This window comes from Microcebus murinus, chromosome 28 (genome assembly GCF_040939455.1).
Source record: "Microcebus murinus isolate Inina chromosome 28, M.murinus_Inina_mat1.0, whole genome shotgun sequence".
NCBI classification, from domain to species: Eukaryota; Metazoa; Chordata; class Mammalia; order Primates; family Cheirogaleidae; genus Microcebus; species Microcebus murinus.
This window is the reverse complement of record NC_134131.1, coordinates 5,265,773-5,288,750: the sequence shown is the minus strand read 5'-3', so window position 1 is coordinate 5,288,750 and position 22,978 is coordinate 5,265,773. Positions and strand designations below refer to the sequence as shown.

General features: G+C 43.2%; 1 protein-coding gene across 1 annotated transcript in view; it reads right to left on the bottom strand.

The window, feature by feature from the left end:
* Positions 1-2,087: 2,087 nt before the first annotated feature.
* The window catches only part of GXYLT2 (glucoside xylosyltransferase 2), a 67,083-nt gene continuing 46,192 nt past the window's right edge, over positions 2,088-22,978 (bottom strand). Inside the window, exons 5-6 of the mRNA XM_012787412.3 lie at positions 13,753-13,925; positions 2,088-7,200 (exon numbers count right to left, since the gene is read on the bottom strand). Coding sequence (XP_012642866.3) covers positions 7,018-7,200; positions 13,753-13,925 — 356 coding nt within the window. The 3' untranslated portion in view covers positions 2,088-7,017. The remainder of the gene's footprint in view (positions 7,201-13,752; positions 13,926-22,978) is intronic.

Sequence of the window (22,978 nt, the reverse complement as noted above, 5' to 3'; positions counted from 1 at the left end):
TTTTAAGTACTACAGAAATGGGTATCATACATACTAAGTGACTAGGATGTGACAAAAAAAAAATTGGTACCAGGAGTGGGGTGGTTTTTAGGCAGCCAAAATCCTACAAATGTCCCCCACAGAGCCATAAAGAATAGATTGTGGAAGTAAAGCCAGGCGTGGTGGCTCATGCCTATGATCTTAGCACTTTGGGAGGCCGAGGCAGGAGGATCGATTGAGGCCAGGAGTTGCTCCATCATCTGGGCTGGAGTGCAGTGGCATCTTCATAGCTCACTGCGACCTCAAATTACTGGGATCAAGTGATCCTCCTGCCTCAGCCTCCCCACAGTGCTGGGATCACAGGCGTGAGACATCTTTTTCTGGTTGCTCTTTTTGTTTCTGTACAAGTTAGAGTTACATTTGCTGTCACCGGCGACTCAAAGGATTTTAGCTACTACAGAAATTGGTACTGGGGGTGGGGTGCTTTAGTGGCAAAGTGACAATTTAGTGATGACGAAATCATGGAGAGGAAAGAAACAAGGATAATGGCCAGGACTCTGGGATAAGGCAGGGGCTGGATGTTGGTAACATTTATGACTTAATGGAACCATGAAGGAGAAGGAAGGGAAATATTAGGAGATTGTGATGACAGAGGAGAGGCTACTTTTGAGCTGTGTTCTAACTACAGGACTTGATATGGAAGCAAATGGAAACAGGATTGCACTGGGAATGGTAGAACTATTGCAGCCAGAGATTCTCGAACTTTCCCACCTAAGTTCCTCTGAAAGATAAGGAAGGCAGAACTTCTGCGTATGGACCCTCTGGCAAGTAAACATTTGACATCATGGTAGACTAAAATCTCATATGCTTTGAAAAATCCATTAGCCATTTATTTAGTGGAGTTTGGGGACACAAGTCATTTTAAAAATTTTTGAAATTTCATGTTTTCCTTAAATTCACTCAGATTTTGCTATTTCCACACTAAGAGTAATAGAAGCAATAGTAAGGCATGCTTTTACTTTTACTTTTTTATTTTTATTTTTCCAGCAGTCTACCTAGGTTGCTAAGCACTGCTGGATATTTTTATTTTTTTAGAGACAGGGCCTTGCTCTGTCACCCAGTGCAGTGGTGCAATCACAGCTCACTGCAACCTTGAACTCCTGGGCTCAAGCGATCCTCCCACCTTGGCCACCCGAGTAGCTGGGACTACAGGCATGCCTGCTTAATTTTTTTTTTTTTTTTGTAAAGACATGGTAACAAGGCATGCTTTAAAAATAATGCTTTGACTCAGCATTATGCTAAGAGTCTTATTTACATCTCATTTGTAATGTCTGTTATTTAAGGCACAGAGAGGTTAAGATATTTCTACAAGGTCACACAGCTACTAAACTTATAGAGCTGGCATCTGAGTCCAAGTTTGTCTGAATACAGAACTTACCTTTTTTTTTTTTTTCTTTTTTGAGATGGAGTCTCACTCTGTTGCCCTGGCTAGAGTGCATATTTTTTAAAATATGTAGAAATACACATATTTATGAGCATGTTGTCACATTCTCCACTTACCTTCAACCCTCGCCCCACCCCAGGTATTCATATGAGCCTGGAACGTTGGTCAATGTTTGTTAAATGAACAAGTGAAATCAGAGTCTCTGTTGCCCAGGCTAGAGTGCCATGGCGACAGCCTCGCTCACAGCAACCTCAGACTCCTGGGCTCAAGCGATCCTCCTGCCTCAGCCTCCCGAGTAGCTGGGACTACAGGCATGCACCACCATGCCCGGCTAATTTTTTCTATATATTTTTAGTTGGCCAATTAATTTCTTTCTATTTTTAGTAGAGACGGAGTCTTGCTCTTGCTCAGGCTGGTCTCAAACTCCTGACCTTGAGCGATCTCCCGCCTTGGCCTCCCAGAGTGTTAGGATTACAGGTGTGAGCCACTGTGCCCGGTCAGTACAATTATTTTTGATATGTGTACTCAACTAAAAAGTCAGGCTCGATTTTGCTAAATAAAATGTAGGAACACGAGGAAACCAATGTACGTTCTCCCAACTTTGTTCATTCTATCTCAAACGCAAAACATCATTTAAAAAAAATAACATCATTTATAATATGGCATTTTTATAAACCAGGCAAAAGTTTAATGACTGTTTAAAATAAACTAAGCTACTTACTAAGCCAAATGCTTCTTAACTAGTTGTAATAACTTAAATGCTACCAATCATAACATTTTAAACTTGAAACCTTAAAAAGGAAAAGAAACACACCTTCAAAATAATACCAAAAGACATGTTTTGAGCTTTTAATTTAAAAAAAGGTAAAACAGGAGTTGGCATTTAAAAAGACAAGACAGTAATTAAATCATAATAATTGTGTTCCTTTTCATTTGTTGTAATAAATCCTTTTTCTTTGGGAGTATTCTTTTTAATGCTTATTTCTTAGCAAAGAAAAATTACACACACACAAAAAGAAGTTTTCCAACATAAAAAATGCATTCGGGGTCTCCTTGGGAGCTATAAACAAGGGGTGCACTTTTTCAGTGACAACATGAACGTGTAAAACTGATGAAGCGGAAATTGCAGCTGATTCTTACATGTTTATGCATATGGTGACACAAACACAAGCACTTTATCTTGAAGGCTCAAGAGGATATTTCCACTTTTGACCTGTGAAGAACAAAAACTAGGACAAAGCTCTCTGCATCTTTAGCAGAGAAATCACATCGGTTTGAAATAACAGCAATGCAACTGAGAAATGATCTGACCTACGGTTTGACTATCCACAATTCTTCAATTCACAGGTACAACACACTTTGGCTGTCCCTTTTAAAGGCACAGTGTGGTGTGTGTGTGTGAGGGTGTGTGTTGCGTTGATTGTTTTTTCTTTTTATTCTGGAAAACTCTTAACATAAGGTTGGATCTAAGGATTAGAACTTGCATCTGCCTGCACAGGAATCCCCTAAGTTCTGTCATTCTGCCACGAAAGCCAGGCTTCTTAGCACTCCTCAGAATGCTACATGATAAACAGAAAGGGAAAGGCAAAAATGAAAAAGAGGAATAGGAAAGGTTGGAGAGAAACGGACAATCTTAAGATTCCCTTCCATTCTATTAAATGAGAATATAATGACTTGTGCTCACATGTAACTCAACATATTTCTGAATTCAGACATGAAATGATGTTCATTTTGGTTTATCAAACATGAAATGTATACCTGGTAATATTTATACATAAATCTAAATTTGTATAAATGTTGTCCTGTTTTCAGGGTGGGTTGGGTGATTATTTTGTCCTCAAATCATTATTTTGTATTCACCCACTGTAGATAATGTTTCCTGTGGCTTGATTTGCTTGTTTTTACATATGAACACCATAATTTTTTTTTTTTTTTTTTTGAAACAGAGTCTCACTTTGTTGTCCAGGCTAGAGTGAGTGCCGTGGCGTCAGCCTAGCTCACAGCAACCTCAAATTCCTGGGCTCAAGCAATCCTCCTGCCTCAGCCTCCCGAGTAGCTGGGACTACAGGCATGCACCACCATGCCCGGCTAATTTTTTTTTTATATATTAGTTGATGAATTAATTTCTTTCTATTTATAGTAGAGACGGGGTCTCGCTCTTGCTCAGGCTGGTTTCGAACTCCTGACCTCTAGCAATCCGCCCGCCTCGGCCTCCCAGAGTGCTAGGATTATAGGCGTGAGCCACCGCACCCGGCCCTGAACACCATAATTGCAATGAAAGAAATACTCTCAGACCTCTGAGTCCATATCAGTATGCCTTTCAATACTAAATTCAGTAAAAGTTAACAGCAATTTGCAAGGGAAACACTAACTATGAAATAGAGATTTGATACAAATAGGAAAGCTTGGAGCATTGTATCGAAAATGCTAAGTTATCAATTTGGAAGTGGCAGAAAAACTTAAATCAATTTTGTAGCCAGTTCATCTTTTAAAGATTGGAATTTTCAACACAAGTCATGATTTCTGAGATCTGTATTAGGGAAAAACTCAGCAAGGAAAATACTGTCAGCATTTCTAGTGACTCTGCTGTCCGAAGCCTCAATCTCAAGGCACACAAAAACACTGTCACGTTTTGCTATTAGAAGTGCCCTCTCTCATTCTCCAATGGAACACCACAGTCGTGTGCATTAAACAGAATGTGCAAAGAAACGAGTAAAGGAGGAAAGAGAGGAGAGAACAGAGAACAGAGGGCAGAACAGGGGGGAAAAAGCAGCTCACATTCTTCCCAGTATGAATGCAAAATGCCACACAGGCAACACAACGTTTGGCGAACTTCAGACCAAAGATCGAATGTTCTAGAAGTCCACTGAATTAAAATTTGTGGCTCCCAGATTTCAAAGGTGTTAATGTAGTTTTCTGGGAACTATCAAAGGCAGAGAACATATTGCCACATGGCAATATCCTAGCTATAGAAAATAATTAGCACTTTCAGGCAGCAGGGATTGGAAGAGCAAATTTTTTTTTCTAAATTCTCTACCAAACTCAACTAAAATTTCAGGATACAACACAAGAATTCCAAGGGAGAAAACCATACCAGTTTCTAAGGTTTTCACTGTCTCATAATTCATCAGGGTATAATGTCCTAGGGTTCTAAACTTCCCTTTGCTGGGAACTTTCTTCTTGATGTACATACCAGCACCCGTAGTTGAAAGCTGACTCTCATGAAAAAAAATGAGGCATTGTTATATTTGAAATCTTTACAGCAGATATTTTGTTTTACTAGCTAAAAGAGGAAAGGAACTTCTTTTGGTTTGTGAGCCATCAACAAATCTGAGTGACATTTTTGAGTTTTACTGGCCATTCTGAAGAATTAGGAAAAAAAACTAGTATGGAAGTCAGGAAATTATGTTCACATCCTGACGTTTTTCACTAAAACTCTATTTGTAGGTATATAGGATGCATTTTCCCCTGCGTAAAAGACAGTTCAGAATTGCTCCATATCCTATGTGCCCAGATTAGAGATGGAAGGCTGGTACTAAAGTTGTAAAATAACGAATTATGTCACCTCTAGTGGCGAAATGAGGAAACATAAAATATAACATCAAAAATAAGAGTTTCACATCATAATGGCAGTCTCCTTAACAAAAATGACAAACCACAGGCCACACAAATGGTCAGAAGGAAAGTATGGGGTATTACCCTAACATTTTAGATTTAAATTAGTTACTACATAATGATGCTACATACCAATAATGATGGATATTTATATATTTCTGTGTGGTGCTGAGATTTTCATATGCTTTTTCAACGTAAGACTTTTTCTGCTGATATAGCACCTGACTTCCTACTGGATTCCAATATATAATAACACATTTACATTAGCAAGATAATATTTTTCACTTTATACTTTCAGATCACTTTCTATATTTGACAAAAGGTATTTAATATTCTTATTTCCAAAAATTTCTCTGTATAAGAGGATGCATCTTACAAAGAACTGCGTGTCTTATAGAACAGCAATTCTATTGGGTATATTCATTTCTTTGTGTTACAATTTTCTTATTTACCTTATAAAGGTGATACAGGCCCCTACTAAATTCACCAGGCTGTTGCAAACATCAAGGAGATCATTTATGCAGAAGTCATTTGAGATAAATAAAGCATTATGCAAAACGTCCCTGCGCTGATACCAGCGATAGGAGCAACTAGGGATCAATCGAAACAGAATATAGAATTTCCTCACTGTAGCTAGGTGATAAGATCTACAAGGTTCCCTGTCTTACAGCTGGGTAACCCCAGGGAAAAGTTTAAAGAGAACTTTCTAAGGCTATCAGGAAGCTGAATTTTCTTGCCAATGGAATCAGCTGAGCTATTAATATTTATATCGGATGCATTAAATTTGAAGTTGGCCTTTGATTTCCACCCATTGCCCAAAAGTTGAAAGAAGAGAGAAGACCACACTATTGACTTTTGAGAGATCAAATGTCTTTGTGGGTAAACACAAAATCACAACTCTTGCTAAAGAGGCCCCGTGGGTTTAATATAATTACTGAATTTCCTTTCAGAAACCGCTGTTGCATAGAAATTTCTTATGATTTAGTCCTCCACATATCCAATTTTTCTTGAGATACACCTCCAGATACATGCTTGATCCTTTAACACTGTCCAGTTAGCTGAAATCTGAATGCTTCTCTCAGATGAATTTTAAATAAAATGATGTAAACATAATCAACTCGTCTAACTTTTTTTTAGTCTCCTACATAAAAAAAAATCTCAACAAAAGGGCTGGCTTTTATTGAGGCGACCTGTTTTATGTTTTAGATAGCCATATCTAAACGGAAAATACAAAAGTAGGAAAAAAAATGCTAGAAGGAACTACATTAAAATGGTAACAATTGTTTCCACTGGTTGGTAAGATTATGACTAATCTAATCTTGATTTGGTTCCAATGGCCCATATTTTCTCTCTCTTTCCCTTTTTTATTGTGTTCTCAGCCATGATCAATCAAGAAGGCCCACATTTTCTACAAGTTTGCTTCATAAGTACATATCACTTTGATAACCAACGTGTGGGAGAGCCAATTGCATAGAAACTGACCCAGGAATGCTAGATAAATATATATAACATCTCAGATGCCACTGAAATAAATGGTCTCAGACACTTAACAGGAATTGGAAGGCTCAGAAAAGTTCCTTTTCACAGCTGGCTCGATCTGCTTGAACAAGGTTAAGTGCATAATCATGTGTTTTTTTTTTTTTCAGAAGTAGGGTCTCATTCTGCCTCAGTTGCCTAGGCTGGACTTAAACTTGTGGCCTCAAGCCATCTTCCTGCCTCAGCCTTCCCAGTAGCTGGTGTTGTGCCCATTGTTTTGTTTGTTTGTTTTTAAACAGAGATAAATAGCATTTAGGAAACAAACAAAGTAAAGCATATTCCCTTATAAGGGCAACTCATTTAGCAAAATTTAACAAGGCGTTTTAAACTCAACAGTCACGGAGCACCATTAAAATAGTCACACAGAAAGATCCAGGCAGCTTAAAGATGAATATTTCCTTGATCATGAAGACACCCCATTGATTTGCAACAAGACAAATTATTCAGTGCATCTGGTTGGGGCCGACACGGATGATGACGTGTCTCTCATAAGCCCTTTTCATTGTTTTCTCGATCTGCTTCAGAAAAACTTGTGGGATTCGCCCACATAAAGTGTGCACGGTCTCTAGAAACTTCAGCTGAAGGGGGTAGTACATAGATTGAAAGAGATTGTCTTGAAAGGGAAACTGAAAGATACAAAAAAAAAAAAGGAAAAAGCTTACGTTAGTTACTGAAATTCCATTTTAAATGCAAATCACTTTTACTGAGAAATGACACAGCATTTACTGTAAGCACCCAGGCGTGGGATTCTGTGTTCTTAAACAAGCCCTTGGGATCTAAGTTCAAATCCTGACTCAGCTCGTGCAAACCCAGGCAATCATTTAACATGTCTGGACCTCAGCTTCTTTACTTCTTTAAAAAAAAGAAAAGAAAAAGATTTACTTGGGTCCTTAAGGCTCTTAAATTTTAAAATCAGGCCGGGCGCGGTGGCTCACGCCTGTGATCCTAGCATTCTGGGAGGCTGAGGCAGGCAGATCGCTCGAGGTCAGGAGTTTGAAGCCAGCCTGAGCGAGACCCTGTCTCTACCAAAAATAGAAAGAACTTAATCAACCAACTAAAAAAATATGTATATACAAAAAAAAAAAAAATTAGCCGGGCATGGTGGCGCATGCCTGTGGTCCCAGCTACTTGGGAGGCTGAGGCAGGAGGATCCCTTGAGCCCAGGAGTTTGAGGTTGCTGTGAGCTAGGCTGAGGCCACAGCACTCACTCTAGCCTGGGAAACAAAGACTCTGTCTCAAAAAAAAAATTTTTTTTTTAAATCAAAGCATATCTTTACGGACAGGATAAGTCTATATATATAGCATGCTCATGCTGAGTGGAAGGAAGACTCTAGCAGATAGATACTCAATTGACATCTACTACAACAAAACACTGAATTCTTCATATTTTTTGCCTTTGCAGCAATCTTTTTCCATTTTTAAAATTTACATATTTATTTTATTTTCTTTCTTTATTTTTATCATTTTTTTTTTAAGAGACAGGGTCTTGTTCTGTTGCCCAGGCTAGAGTGCAGTGGCACAATTATGGCTCATTGTAACCTCAAACTCCCGGGTTCAAGTGATCCTCCTGCCTCAGCCTCCCAACTAGCTAGGAGTACAGGCGTGCACCACCACACTCTGCTAATTTTATTTTATTTATTTATTTTTGAGACAGAGTCTCACTTTATTGCCCAGGCTAGAGTAAGTGCCATGGCATCAGCCTAGCTTGCAGCATCCTTGATCTACTGGGCTCAAGCGATCCTCCTGCCTCAGCCTCCCGAGTAGCTGGGACTACAGGCATGCGCCACCATGCCCGGCTGATTTTTTGTGTATATATTTTTAGATGGTCAATTAATTTCTTTCTATTTTTAGTAGAGACGGGGTCTCGAGCAGGCTGGTTTCGAACTCCTGACCTTGAGCAATCCACCGGCCTCAGCCTCCCAGAGTGTTAGGATTACAGGCATGAGCCACCATGCTTGGCCTCTGCTAATTTTATTTTTAAATTTTTTGTAGAGATAGGGTCTTGCTATGTTGTCCAGGTTGTTCTCAAATTCTTGGGCTCAAGCAATCCTTCTGCCTCAGCCTCCCAAAGTGCTGGGATTACAGGTGTGAGGCTCTGAGCCCTGCCTGAGGCAATCTGGATGCAGAAACTGTAGGGTGTGTCTATGGTGATCTCATAAAGCCCAGAGTTTAGCATTTACTCGTGCAATTTATTAGCAATGAACTTTAACAATTCGGGGACCAAATATTGGTGGTTGTTTATTTCCCACTTGATATTGGGTCTTTGAGGTTGTTCATCTATTTTTAAAATTCTCTTGTTTGCTCATGGAATTTGTCCATGAGCAATATTTTTCAAAATAAATCATTCAGACCACTTAGTTATGAGCATGTGTCAAAGTTCTATTACAATCTTATTGAAAGTGAAAAGGCTGTTAGTAGATCAAGCCAAAGATCCATTCTTGACAAGGACATTTTATATGAAAAGACTAGAAAGAAAAAAAAGGGAGAGAAGAATGGTTAAAAGTCAGCACACTCTTTCTGATGACAGAATGGGTGGGGGATGTCTGGTTTCTTAGAACAAGTCTTAATCTCTTTAAAGTTCATCGGAAATATTGCTTAAGCACGTTTATTGGAAATGTCAATTTCTACCCAGAAGATTATGCATTATATAATGCAAGAATGTTCTGTCCAAGAGGTTTGGGACAATTTTTTTTCATTGTGCAATTGTTTTTAAGAGACAGGGTCATGCAGCTTTGTCTCCCAGGTTAAAGTGCAGTGGTACAACCATAGTTCACTGCAACCTCAAACTCCTGGGCTCAGTGATCCTCCCGCCCCAGCCTCCCAAGCTGTTGGGTCTACAGGTGCATAATACCGCACCTGGCTAATTTTTTAAATTTTTGTAGAGACAGAGTTTCACTATGTTGCCAAGCTGGTCTGGAACTACTGGCCTCAAGTGATCCTCCCACCTCTGCCTCTCAAAGAGCTAGGATTACAGGCCACTCCTCACCTTGAGATGCAATTTAAACCATTGATAAACACCTTGAGGCCAGGTCTGAATCTGTCCTTTTCACCACTCTATCCCCATCAAGGGGAACAGAACAGGTCAAAACCTTGGAGTCACCCTTGGTTCCTCTCTTTCCCCCACATCCTTCATCTAATCCATCAGCAAGTCCTGTACACTTCTCGACAATACATCACAAACATGGCCACTCCCTCCCTCTTCCCATTGCTCAAAAGCTGCAATCAGTCTCACAAATGACCCTGTGTTTTCACTCTCGCACCTCTCTGCTACACGTTGCCAAGGTGATGTTTTTGAAGCATCAGTCCCAGCCTATCACTCTGCCACAGGGGCTTCCATGCCATTAGAATAAGGTTCCAAATCCCCCCTTGTTCTAAAGGCTCAAGGTGACCTGGACCCTTCTCCTCTCAGCTCCTCCTCTCTCCTCTTATCTCCTCATTCTTGTCACCTGTGACCTCGTCCTTTGGGCATACCGAATCCAATCCCTGCCTTTGGGACTTTGCCCTGATTGTTCCTTCTGCTTAGCGGGGTCTTCCCCAGATCTCCCCAGAGCTGCCTCCATCTGACCCTGTCTCAGCCTCACCCAGCCCTTCCCCATGACCCCAACTAGCGAACACTCCTCCCCACCCGGGGCCGCTGGACTCATACCCTGCTCTTTTGATATCTTTCCACCTTTCACTATCTCAGAGGACTTCTTTTCTGTAACCTAACTAGACCAATCTGGCTTAACTATTATGCCATAGAGCTGCGAGGTGTTTTTCAGTTGCCATGGATGCCCAGGTTGAAGGTCACATAACCTGAGCATGCCCAGATGAACCAAGCTTGCAACCATGGGCGGAACCTAAATGCTGCTGTCAAAGAGTGGGGACTGAATTAAGAGGTGGACACCACAAGGTGGGATCCAGCATCCAATCAGATTCAGCCCTGACGTCACATGGCAACATACAGCCAGAGGATGTTTCCTGGCGTCACCCCTTTGCAAGGTTCTATCATTTTCTTTTTTTTTTTTATATATATTTTTTTCCTCTTTTTTTATTTTTTATATTCACTCTCTTTTTTTCACACAAAAGACTTTTTTATCTTTCTTAGGTAGCAGGATTCTATCAGATCACACTTCGTTTTTACCCTCTGACTATAAAACCAGCCCAAGTCCCTTGTTGGAGGGGACACACTGCTTTGGGAACTGTCCCTGGTGTGCTCCTCACTTGTGCCAAGTCATAAAACCCTCCCTGCTGTATGTAACTAAAGAAAGAGATGAAGGGAGAAAGAGAAAAAATATATACACACACACAGAGAAAAATACGTATAAACAGGAAGAGACCATGAGCAAGTGAGAAAATGTGAGCAAGCTAGAGAAAGAGAGAAATGTGAAATGGTATCATCAAAACAACTTCTACTAATTATTGAGCACAACGGTAAGACAGGTGCTGTACTAAAAGTTTAATGACTGTCATTTTATTCAATTCTCATAACACTTTTAGGAAGTAGATAACATTATTATCTCTGGTTCCAGGATGAGGAAACTGAGGCCCAGGAAGGTAAGAGCACAGTTAACGACTTCATCATCAGAAAGTGACAAATTTGGGATTTTTATTTTTAATTTTTAAAAATTTTTTTGAGACAGTCTCACTCTGTTGCCTGGGCTAGAGTGCTGTGTTGTGAGCCTAGCTGACAGCAACCTCAAACTCCTGGACTCAAGCGATCCTCCTGCCTCAGCCTCTCGAGTAGCTGGAACTACTGGCATGCACCACCATGCCCGGCTAATTTTTAGTTGGTCAATTAATTTCTTTCTATTTTTAGTAGAGACAGGCTCTCACTCTTGCTCAGGCTGGTCTTGAACTCCTGACCTTGAGCGATCCTCCTGCCTTGGCCTCCCAGAGCAAATTTGGGATTTGAACCCAGGTTTGTTCAGGCCCAAAGCCAAGCTCTGAGCCACTACATGATGGTGCACAGCATTATAGAAGATAAGGAAATATAATGCATCTTTTATGTATTTACTCACGTTGCGGGTTGGGGTTAGTGATTTTACTGATTGAAATGCCTGAATGAAAACTGTATTTTTAGGCCCAACTTAGGAACATTATTAAGTGCATTATACAGAATCATTTATGAAACAAAATTGGCTAGGTGCAGTGGCTCATGGCTGTAACCCCAGCACTTTTGGAGGCCAAGGCTGGAGGATTGCTTGAGGCCAGAAGTTTGAGACCAGCCTGGGCAACATAGCAAGACGATGTCTCTAAAGGAAAAAAAAAAAAAACAACAGAAAAAAACTAGCCAGGTGTGGTGACGTGCACCTGTAGTCCCAGCTCCTTGGAAAGCTGAGGTGGGAGGATTCTTTGAGCCCAGGAGTTCAAGGCTCCAGTGAGCTATGACTGAGTCACTGCACTCCAGCCTGGGCAACAACAACAACAACAAAGAAAAAGAAAAGGAAATTATTCAGCCCTGTTTCTGATTCCCCACCCAGAAAACAAACAAGATAGGTTGTAACTCAAGAGACGCAATTGCTCAATCCAAATCGGGGCTGACAGATGACAAAAGAAACCCGAGAGTGGCTCTGAGGGACACACAGCTGCTGCACACTTATTTAACTTCCACTTGCACTCCTGCATGGGTTTGCCCTGGAGTCGGGGTTTCCATATCTAGACGTGAGGGTATCGTTAAGCACAGAACAAATTTTCTGCACAATTAAATCACCCGGCCTTTCAAAACCAAATAATAGGAAATATGGGAGAAGAAGGAAGTGTGCTTAGATGCATGCTAAAATCTTTCCCTGCACAGAACTCTGGGAATTCCAGAGTTGAAATCCTCTGGGACTCTCCCTAGCAAATGCACATTTGCAAAATTACTATGTCTTGGGATTCACCCCCGACTTCACTGTTGCCAAAGCCTGTTTGTGAAGCCCTGAGGGTTCCTGGATCCTTAGGAAAAAATAAAACTAATAAAGTCTACCTATTGATGTCAGGGGTTGGCAACTTTTTCTGTAAAAGATTAGATAGGGCCGGGCGTGGTGGCTCATGCCTGTAATCCTAACACTCTGGGAGGCCAAGGCAGGAGGATCGCTCAAGGTCAGGAGTTTGAAACCAGCCTGAACAAGAGCGAGACTCCCATCTCTACTAAAAATAGAAAGAAATTAACTGACCAACTAAAAATATGTAGAGAAAAAATTAGCCGGGCATGGTGGTGCATGCCTGTAGTCCCAGCTACTCGGGAGGCTGAGGCAGGAGGATCGCTTGAGCCCAGGAGTTTGAGGTTGCTGTGAGCTAGGCTGACGCCAGGGCACTCTAGCCCAGGCAACAGAGTGAGACTCTCTCTCTCAAAAAAAAAAAAAAAAAGATTAGATAGTAAATATTTTAGAGTTTGTGGGCCATATGGTCTCTGTCACAACTAATCATCTCTGTCGTTATAGCATTAAAGCAGCCATAAACAATCATAAATGAATGGGTGGCACTCTGTCCCAATTAGGCTTTATTTATGAATGCTGAAATTTGAATTTCATACAGTTTTTTCATGTCATGACATATTATTCTTCTTTTAATATTTTTCCATCTATTTAAAAATGTAAAAACCATTCTTAGCTCACATTTATTTTTTATTTTATTTATTTTTTTGAGACAAAGGCTTCACTCTGTCATCCCGGTTGGAGTACAGTGGCATCACCATAGCTCACTGCAACCTCAAAGTCTGGGACTCAAGCTATCCTCCCACCTCAGCCTCCCGAGTAGCTGGGACTACAGGTGTGCACCACCATGCCCAGTGAATTTTTCTATTTTTTGTAGAGATGGAGTCTCGCTATGTTGCTCAGGCTATTCTCGAACTCCTGGCCTCAAGCGATCCTCTAGCATCAGCCTCCCAAAGTGCTAGGATTACAGGTGGGAGCCACCACACCCAGTCAGACCACATATCTTACAAAAATAGGCAGCAGGGCAGATTTGGCCCAAGTTTGCTAACCCCTGCTTTATGTCTTAAATTATGGTTTCAAAAGGGTACTCTATAAAAGTACCCGTTGCTGGTTTCCCCTAGCAATCTCAATCTAATGTGAAATACACCAGTACTGAGTGACTGAGGTTGGGGAGAACTGGTATGACTCAATGCTTTGGGAATGTGTGGCCTTCGAAGAGACCGATGACCAAGTGCCTGCACTGCTGTCTCACGCTGATGAGCACGTGTCTGCCAAACTTACGTCCCGCACCGCTTCGTAGAGAGCTTTGAAGGTCGGCTGCTTGTCGTCGTGGTAGACGCCCCGGTTGCCATGCAGGACGGACACGCCTTCCCGCTCGGCCTCTTTGCAGTTGCTTCCGTACATGCAGTGGTCGGGGCGGTAGTTCCACTGGCAGGGGAACACATAGAGACACTCTGGTGGGGACAAGAGAAAGACATGTGTCCACCGTCAGCGCCAGCTGCCACCTGCGTGCCTGGCAGTTCAACTACCCTTTCTATTAACTGTACACGGCATATGATTGCAACATGCAGGAGTGTGACAGTGAGTCACGGGCCAGACTGCATCACACTTGTCAAAATTCTGGGGTCAAGAATTGAAGGGACACAGCGATGATGTAGGTTTCATCCACCGAAGGAAGCAAGGCAGTATAGCATCCTTTTTGTTGTTGTTGTTGAGACAGAGTCTCACTCTGTTGCCTCAGCTAGAGTGCGTGGCGTCAGCCTCGCTCACAGCAACCTCCAAATCCTGGGCTCAAGCGATCCTCCTGCCTCAGCCTCCCGAGTAGCTGGCACTACAGGCATGCGCCACCATGCCCGGCTCATTTTTTCTATATATTTTTAGTTGGCCAATTAATTTCTTTATAATTTTGGTAGAGACGGGGTCTGGCTCTTGCTCAGGCTGGTCTCGAACTCCTGACCTTGAGCAATCCACCCACCTCGGCCTCCCAGAGTGCTAGGATGACAGGCATGAGCCACCGCGCCTGGCCCAGCATAGCATCTTGCACAAGAAGGCAAACACAGGCATCAGATAGCTTGGGTCAATCTCAACTCTCTTACTCACTCAAAACCAAGGAACTCTAGGTCTAGTAACTTAACTTCCCTGTACTTCAGTTTCTTCTGTAAAATGGAAATAACAGGATTTTCATCTTATTTGGATGACTACATTTTAAACATACAGGTAAAATGATTTGTAGACTGTCAACTACACTGTAGTGTTCAATAGTGTTAGCAGTTGCAATCAATTCTTTGGAATGGTTTTGTGAAATGGACAGACCCCAAAAATATACAAAGACTCCTCAGGTTTAAAACAAGCAAATAAAAACAAAACAAAAGGGAAATGATAAAAAATGCCCCAATTACAACAGCAAAGGGAAAAAAACCAAAGCAAAAAGCAAAAAACAAACAAAAAACTCCCCAAACCCTATGCCAAGGTAACTCTATGCACTGTGGCTATATGTGTGCACATGTGTGTACATACATGTTTATCTCTAAAGAAGTAGTTCTTAACCAGGGCGGATTTTGCCCTCTCCCCATCTCCCCGGGGCTATTTGGCAACATTTGGAGGGAGACATTGTTGGTTGTTATACCAATAATGGGGGGACGGGGGGCTGCTACCAGCATCTAGCAGGTGCTCTGGTTTTTTTTTTTTTTTTTTGAGACAGGGTCTCACTCTGTTACCTGGGCTAGAGTGCCGTGGCATCAGCCTCGCTCACAGCAACCTCCAACTCCTGGGCTCAAGTGATCCTCCTGCCTCAGCCTCCCGAGTAGCTGGGACTGCAGGTATACACCACCATGTCCGGCCAATTTTTTCTAGATATTTTTAGTTGGCCAATGAATTTCTTTCTATTTTTAGTAGAGACTGGGTCTTCGCTCTTGCTCAGGCTGGTCTTGAACTCCTGACCTTGAGCGATCCACCAGCCTCAGCCTCCCAGAGTGCTAGGATGACAGGTGTGAGCCACGGCGCCCGGCCTAGCAGGTGCTGTAAATATCCTAAAGGGACCAGCGATGCTCTAAACATCCTACGAGGAACAGGACAGTCCCCTGCCAGGGTAGTAGCGCTGATGTTGAGAAACTGCCGTAATCCTGTGGGATTCGGAGAGCTTCCCTTTGGTGAACCAGGATTATACAATTAGCAACAAGTTCCTGACCCACTAGCTTCCTGGCTCCTCAGCTTGATGTCACTCAGGGCTGGGGTGGGAGGAGGGTGGATCAAAGCTCTCTGCAAACGTGTGTCACTGATCACGGGAAAGGCCCCGAGAAAGAGTGCACAGAAGGATCACGGTACGTCAATTACATGCCACTATGGGAAAAGCAACTTCCAGACGCGCTTGTCCCTTGGGTGCATGGCATTCTCTTCCCACGGGAAGGGTCGCTGCTTGGACATTACTCACACAGAGTTAGAAGATGGAAAGCAAAGCACGAAGAGATGACCACACATCCCGTGGGGCAGACTGTGCCGGATGTGTCCCCGGTCCCATCTATCACGGACCCGTGACATCGAGGCACTCTCTGGCAAACTCCTAATTGTTCACAGCACACCGTGACATCCTCCTTTTCTCAGGAGAACGCCATCCCACCATGACGTCCCTCCTACTGGCGCGTACTTCCACACCCGCACATACATCGTCCCCACCTGGGATAGAATAGTGGTGCCCAAGCCACCCTACCTAGACTTGGATCACGACTCCTCTGTCAGCTGTGTGGCCTTCCTGCACTTCAGCGCAGAGGGTAGATGCGAGGATTAATGAATGAAAATCTACGAAAGTGCTTTTGAACCGTGCTGGCCACAGCCCAGGTTCTTCCCTTTGTCACTCATGGGTTACGTCGCTCATTTGTGATGCCCGCCTGGGCATTTACGTTGCACTGTGTAAGCATCTGCTATAGTCCCCAGCTGGAAAAATAAAAAAAACTGTCCCAGAGCCCTTCTCTATTTTGTCAATATACTGATGGGTTGAATCAACAAATGTTTATCAGATGCCTGTTGTATGTAGGGGCAAAGCAAATAATATAAGAGTCCAGTCTCTGCCTTCAAGGACTTTATTTTTTTATTTTTATTTTTTTTGAACAGAGTCTCGCTTTGTTGCCCAGGCTAGAGTGAGTGCCGTGGCATTAGCCTCCTCCAACAGCAACCTCCAACTCCTGGGCTCAAGCGATCCTCCTGCCTCAGCCTCCCGAGTAGCTGGGGCTACAGGCATGCACCACCATGGCCAGCTAATTTTTTCTATATATATTAGTTGGCCAAGTAATTTCTTTCTTTTTTTAAAATTTTTAATAAAAAGTCTTCAATGGTAATATTTTTTTAATTTTTAATAAAAAGAATTTCTTTCTATTTATAGTGGGGACAGGGTCTTGCTCTTGCTCAGGCTGGTTTTGAACTCCTGACCTTGAGCAATTCGTCCGCCTCAGCCTCCCAGAGTGCTAGGATTACAGGCGTGAGCCACCGCGCCCGGCCCTTCAAGGACTTTACACCAGTGATGATGGTTTTTGTCACTTTCCAAGTAGTTTAAGAACCGACTATAAAAGAAAATCATTTCTCTCTTTGCAACCTCCTTAGGGGACTGAGCCCAGGGCAGGAGACACATACAAAAGGCATGGGCTGTGGAATCAGACGTCCCTAGGTTCCAATTTGGCTTCTACCCTTCCCCAGCTCTGCAACGTTGGTGAGTTACTGAAACATTCGACCTCAATTTAGAAGCAGTGAAGAGAAGTGAAATGATCCAGGTTTGAACCCCAGCCTTGCCGTGTGTTAGCTGTGACTTAACAGCAGAGTGGCGAAGACAGCGAGCTCTGTAGTCAACTCACTGGGTTTGAATATAAGATTGGTCACTAGTTGACTAAACTCAAATAAATTACGTAACTTTTATGTGCCTCAGTTTCGTCATCTGGAAACTAGGGGAAAATTGCAAATATTACCTGTCCAATAGGATTTAAAGGAGTATTAAATTTGAGTTTTATGTACGTGGTTGGAATGGGGGTTGGCATGTAGAAAGCACATAATAAATGGAAACTGTAATGACTGTCATTATCATAGTTATTGTTACAACAGGAGCCACCGCACTGAGTTGCTGGCAGGGAAAAACAAGACAATTGAATGAGCTTCGCATCATTTCTGGTGTGTAAATGGTATCCCTGCGATCAATGTTTTACTCCACTTGCTTTTTAGACATGCAGGTAGCCTGTTACTCTTAGCCTTTTAGGGGGCGCAGATCTCCCTGAGAATCTAATGAAAGCTTCACACCCCGACTTTGGGAAAACACAACTGGGTACATAGAAAGAACATTTGCTTCCAAGATCAGGGATCTGTAGACCTCCTAAAGACCAGCTAAGAACTCCAGTTGTCAAACTTAAAATAGCACACGGGATTCCAGACAGAATTCAATTCACATTTTTACATCTGCCCCTCCGAATTTTCTAGAACAAGAAACACAAAATAGACTGAGCATAAAAGTGGAATAATTATTCATTCGCCACATGATTGTGAGGCATTGGGGGCGCTGGATATAAAGGGGAATTTATACTGTCATAAGGGAGATGGCATAAAACACAGTGTGGTCAAAGTGAACACATTGCATCAGGGGTCCCAGAAAGGAGAGTTCATGCCCGGGAGGTGAGATGAGAGGAAGTTTCACTGAATCTCAGACTTTTCGTAAAGCTGGAATTCTGACAGTCAGAAACAATGGCCTGATGGTGGTAAAAGGTTTGGAAATCAGCGTGCATTTTAGAAAGGATGAGCCGTCTTAGTTTTGCTGGGGCAAAGGTGATCTCTTCAAAGGAGAAGATAACAAGGGAAATATTGTCAAATAAATACATTGCTTTCACCTAAATATTCAAGAAATAGAAATCTATATTAGATTGCATGTAACCAACTTTGGTTCTAGTTTGAGAAGCAAAAAAAGAAAGAGATTTTTTTTTGTTTCGAAAGGAGATGGAATAGGTCATAAAAGCAGAGATGAAGCTGGTGCAGCTCCCGGGGTCCGGGCAATGGGAATTAATGAATGTCAGCTTGCCAACATTGCTGCCACCGTAAACCAGCGTGGCCACTTTCTGCTCTTGGGCTCTCAGACTTCAGTTCCCAATATTTTTTCAAGCCAATCTATCTTAAGACCTTTGGTCTTTGCTATGGTTCTCTCAATTTTACATATATGAAGAAGCTCATTCACTGATCATCTATGAGTCTGCAATGCCTTAGTGATACCTTTAGGGGTCTACAGTTTCTTCCACAGCCTCCTGACTCTTTGCAAAGCATTGTGCCAATTGATGACTCCTTACATTTCTAATTATTTCATACTCTTGGGGTCTCTAAAATTATGAAATAGTTTATGCCCCACCATTAAAAAAAATAATTTTTAAGAGACAGGGTCTCATTTCTGAGCTTGAAAGATCCTCTCACCTCAGCCTCCCAAGTAGCTGCAACTACAGACATGCACCATCACACCGGCTATTTTTTATTTTTTTTTAGTAGAGACAGGATCTTGCTATGTTGCCCAGGCTGGTCTCTAACTCCTGGCCTTAAGCAATCCTCCTGACTCAAGCCTCCCAAAATGCTGGGATGATAGGCATGAGCCACCACGCCTGGCTTGCCTGATCATTTTTAATTTCATGGCAATATAGGTTTGCTACTTGCTTGCTACCCTGTATCAACAGAATGGAGGCTGTTTGATTGCACTAGTAATTGTTTTTTTTTTTTAAACGTCCCATCTTGGAACTGCACTTTCCTGGCATTCCCTTCTTCCTTCCTCCAGAATATACCTTGCTCCAGGAAAGAGCAATTAATTCTTCCAAAGAGACTTCTCTGATTACACAATCCAAGCAAGCTCTTCTCTTCTTCCAGCCTTGCTGGTCTCTTTCTCAATCCCTCATTTGTTACCTTCATAGGAAACAATCATCTTACTGGGTTAGCAAGAGTCCTGGGAGTGCAGGGCTCTAAGACTGCAGGCAATGGGGGGAGAGTAATTTCCCTAAAGAAAACGGGGCGTCATTACCCAAAGACAGGAAGTAACCAGTGGGCAATTAAAAGTAACAGAAGAAACAGACTCACAGACAAATTTCTCATGGGTCACCCTTTGAAATCTCCACTATGTGAATGGGGGGAGGAGGCGGAGAGGGAAGTCACGGCGTGGCTGGGGCGGAAAACCTACTGTGACCATCAGAGTGTGGAGAGTGGGCTAACAGCGTTAGTTATTTGGCTGTGATCAATAACCTGTTCTGAGATGGATCTATTTTAAACATGATTCTCAGGGCTGTCAAAACCTGAAGTTTAGGGCCGGGCGTGGTGGCTCACGCCTGTAATCCTAGCACTCTGCGGGGCCGAAGTGGGAGGATCCCTCAAGGTCAGGAGTTCGAGACCAGCCTGAGCAAGAGCGAGACCCCCGTCTCTACTAAAAATAGAAAGAAATTAATTGGCCAACTAAAAATATATAAAAACCCCTCAAGTTTAAAAAAGAGAGCACAGTGAAATGCTTAGGTTGTTTTTCCCACCGCTGAGGAAAAATGACAATGAACAGTTTTAAAATCCTTGAAACCTCGAACAACTACAATTCATTTAAAAATAATTTTTTTCAAGCCAGCCTATCTTCAAACCTTTGGTATTTGCTATATTTCTCTCAATTTTACATATATAAAGAAGCTCATTCACTGATTATCCATGAGTCTAAAATGCCTCAGTGATACTTTTAGGAGTCTACAGTTTCTTCTACAGACTCCTGACTCCTTGCAAAGCACTGTGCCAATTGATGACTCCTTACATTTCTGATTATTTCATACTCTTGGGGTCTCTACAATTATGAAATAGTTTATGCCTGCCCATTAAAAAATTTATTTTTAAGAGGCAGGGTCTCACTCTGTCACTCTGGGTAGAGTGCAGTGGTGTGATCAGAGCTCACTGCAGCCTCGAACTCCTGAGCTTGAAAGATCCTCTCACCTCAGCCTCCCAAGTAGCTGGGACTACAGGCATGCGCCATCACACCTGGCTAGTTTATTTTTTTTAGTAGAGACGGGATCTTGCTATGTTGCCCAGCCTGGTCTCTAACTCCTGGCCTTAAGCAATCCTCCTGACTCAAGCCTCCCAAAATGCTGGGATGATAGGCATGAGCCACCACGCCTGGCTTGCCTGATCATTTTTAATTTCATGGCAATATAGGTTTGCTACTTGCTTGCTACTCTGTAGCAACAGAATGGAGGCTGTTTGATTTGCACTAGTAATTGTTTTTGTTTTTTTTTCTAAACGTCCCATCCTGGAACTGCACTTTCCTGGCATTCCCTTCTTCCTTCCTCCAGAATATATCTTGCTCCAGAAAAGGGCAATTAATTCTTCCAAAGAGACTTCTCTGATTGCACAATCCAAGCAAGCTCTGTTCTCCTTCCAGCCTTGCTGGTCTCTTTCTCAATCCCTCATTTGTTTCCTTCATAGCATTCATCACACTTTGTGATTTTGAACAGTCTAGTTATTAATATTATCCTTCGGGAGTCTACCTCTTTCAATAAAAGGTGGTCTTGTGAAAACAGACACTTGGTCTCATCTGATGTCATGGCCCTGGCACCGAGCCCCGTGGCTGGTACACAGCAGGTGCTTAAAAAATATCTGCTGAGGCCGGGCGAGGTGGCTCACACCTGTAATTCTAACACTCTGGGAGGCCGAGGCAGGAGGATCGCTCAAGGTCAGGAGTTCGAAACCAGCCTGAGCAAGAGCGAGACCCCCGTCTCTACTATAAATAGGAAGAAATTAATTGGCCAACTAATATATATAGAAAAAATTAGCCGGGCATGGTGGTGCATGCCTGTAGTCCCAGCTACTCGGGAGGCTGAGGCAGGAGGATCGCTTGAGCCCAGGAGATTGAGGTTGCTGTGAGCGAGGCTGACGCCACGGCACTCACTCTAGCCTGGGCAACAGAGTGAGACTCTGTCTCAAAAAAAAAATCTGCTGAATGAATGAATGAAATGAGCCTTATACCTTCTACCGCATGCATCTTTTTTCTCTTGCTGTTGCTTTCTTCCTCTCCTTTCTGTCCCCATTTCCCTTTTCTCTCATTTTCCTGGCTGTGGTCTCTTTCTCTCCCATGCATTTCACACCCTTGCACCGTCCTCTTAATTCCATTTCATTCAACCAAGCAACACTTCTGAAGACCGACTCCACTGAAAGCACTGAGCACTGAGCACTGTGGAAGACACGAAGCAGACACAACCCCGTCTCACGCAGACCCTACAACTGCTATCCTTTTCCCTTGTGCTTTATGTCACCGCCCATGATCGTCCCAGATTCCCCAAACAGTGATTTGTTAGCAGTTTCCCGGAACAGCCCCGATATCCAACAACCGGGCCTGCCAACCCCGCTGCACAGGCGGCTGCCTGCCTGTCGCCGGGCTTTCGGTGCGCTGAGTACATGACGTGGTAGCATGCGCAAGGGCAGGGGGCCAGTATCCCGGGCAGGATGGGAATCGGGCCCTCGTGGGGCCATTGAAGAGACTTGTCCCTGTGACAACGAGTCCTGCTCTGAGTGACTCCCTGCTGACCCCCTAGTGTCACACAGCCAAGTGCCACTCTATGGCTGTCCCACAAGCATTCCAGCTCTTCTCTCTCCCCTTTGGCAGAACTCTGCTGCTTCTCCTCTGGCCGCATGCCCTGCCTTGCTTGGCTCGTTCCATTGCCTTCCCTCCACACAGCCCACTTTTCTAGAAATTTCCCCTGAAGAAGAAACAGACCCATGTGGTCATGTTTGGGAGCGAAAATGCCATATGACCATTCTCCTCTAGTCCTTGATGAGTAGATCAAGACAGGTCTTGAAATCCAAAGAGAAACTGAGTCACAGGTGGGCTTGGCCAGTCTCTGTTAAGTCAAGAATTTCAAGCAGGAAACAGAGGAACTCCATCATCACTGGTTGTGGACTTGTGAGGTTGGAGTGACTTGGGGTTGGCAATCAGGTTGGGTTGTGGGCAAACCAAGAATGCTGTCTGAGAGACAGAATGGACTCAGATGGGCATGGCAAGAAGCAAAGATGACAGGGACCAGGCTGGGCATGGTGGCACATGCCTGTAGTTCCAGCTACTCAGGAGGCTGAGGCGGGAGGATCGCTTGAGCCCAGGAGTTTGAGGTTGCAGTGAGCTATGATGATGCCACGGCACTGTAGCCCGGGCAACAGACTCTGTCTCCAAACAAAGAAACAAACAAAAAGATGACAGCGACCAGGAGGTCTCTGAGGATGAAGAAATCACTCTGGCTCTTGGCTGCTTCCTATGGCCACTTCTCACGAAGCCTGGATTGACCCAACCCATGTGGTCATCAAACTGCCCCTGGCCTCTGACAGCATCTGCCCTCACTCAGCTGGCCTGAGTGGAGTTTTGTTCCCTGGAACCCAAGCACATTCGTGCAAACTCATCTTTCTACCGAGAGTTCTCTTTTGGCTCCTGTCGGATTTGCCCCTTCTATAGACCTCTGCTCTCGCCTCAATCTCACTTGTAAAGATGTGAGCTCAG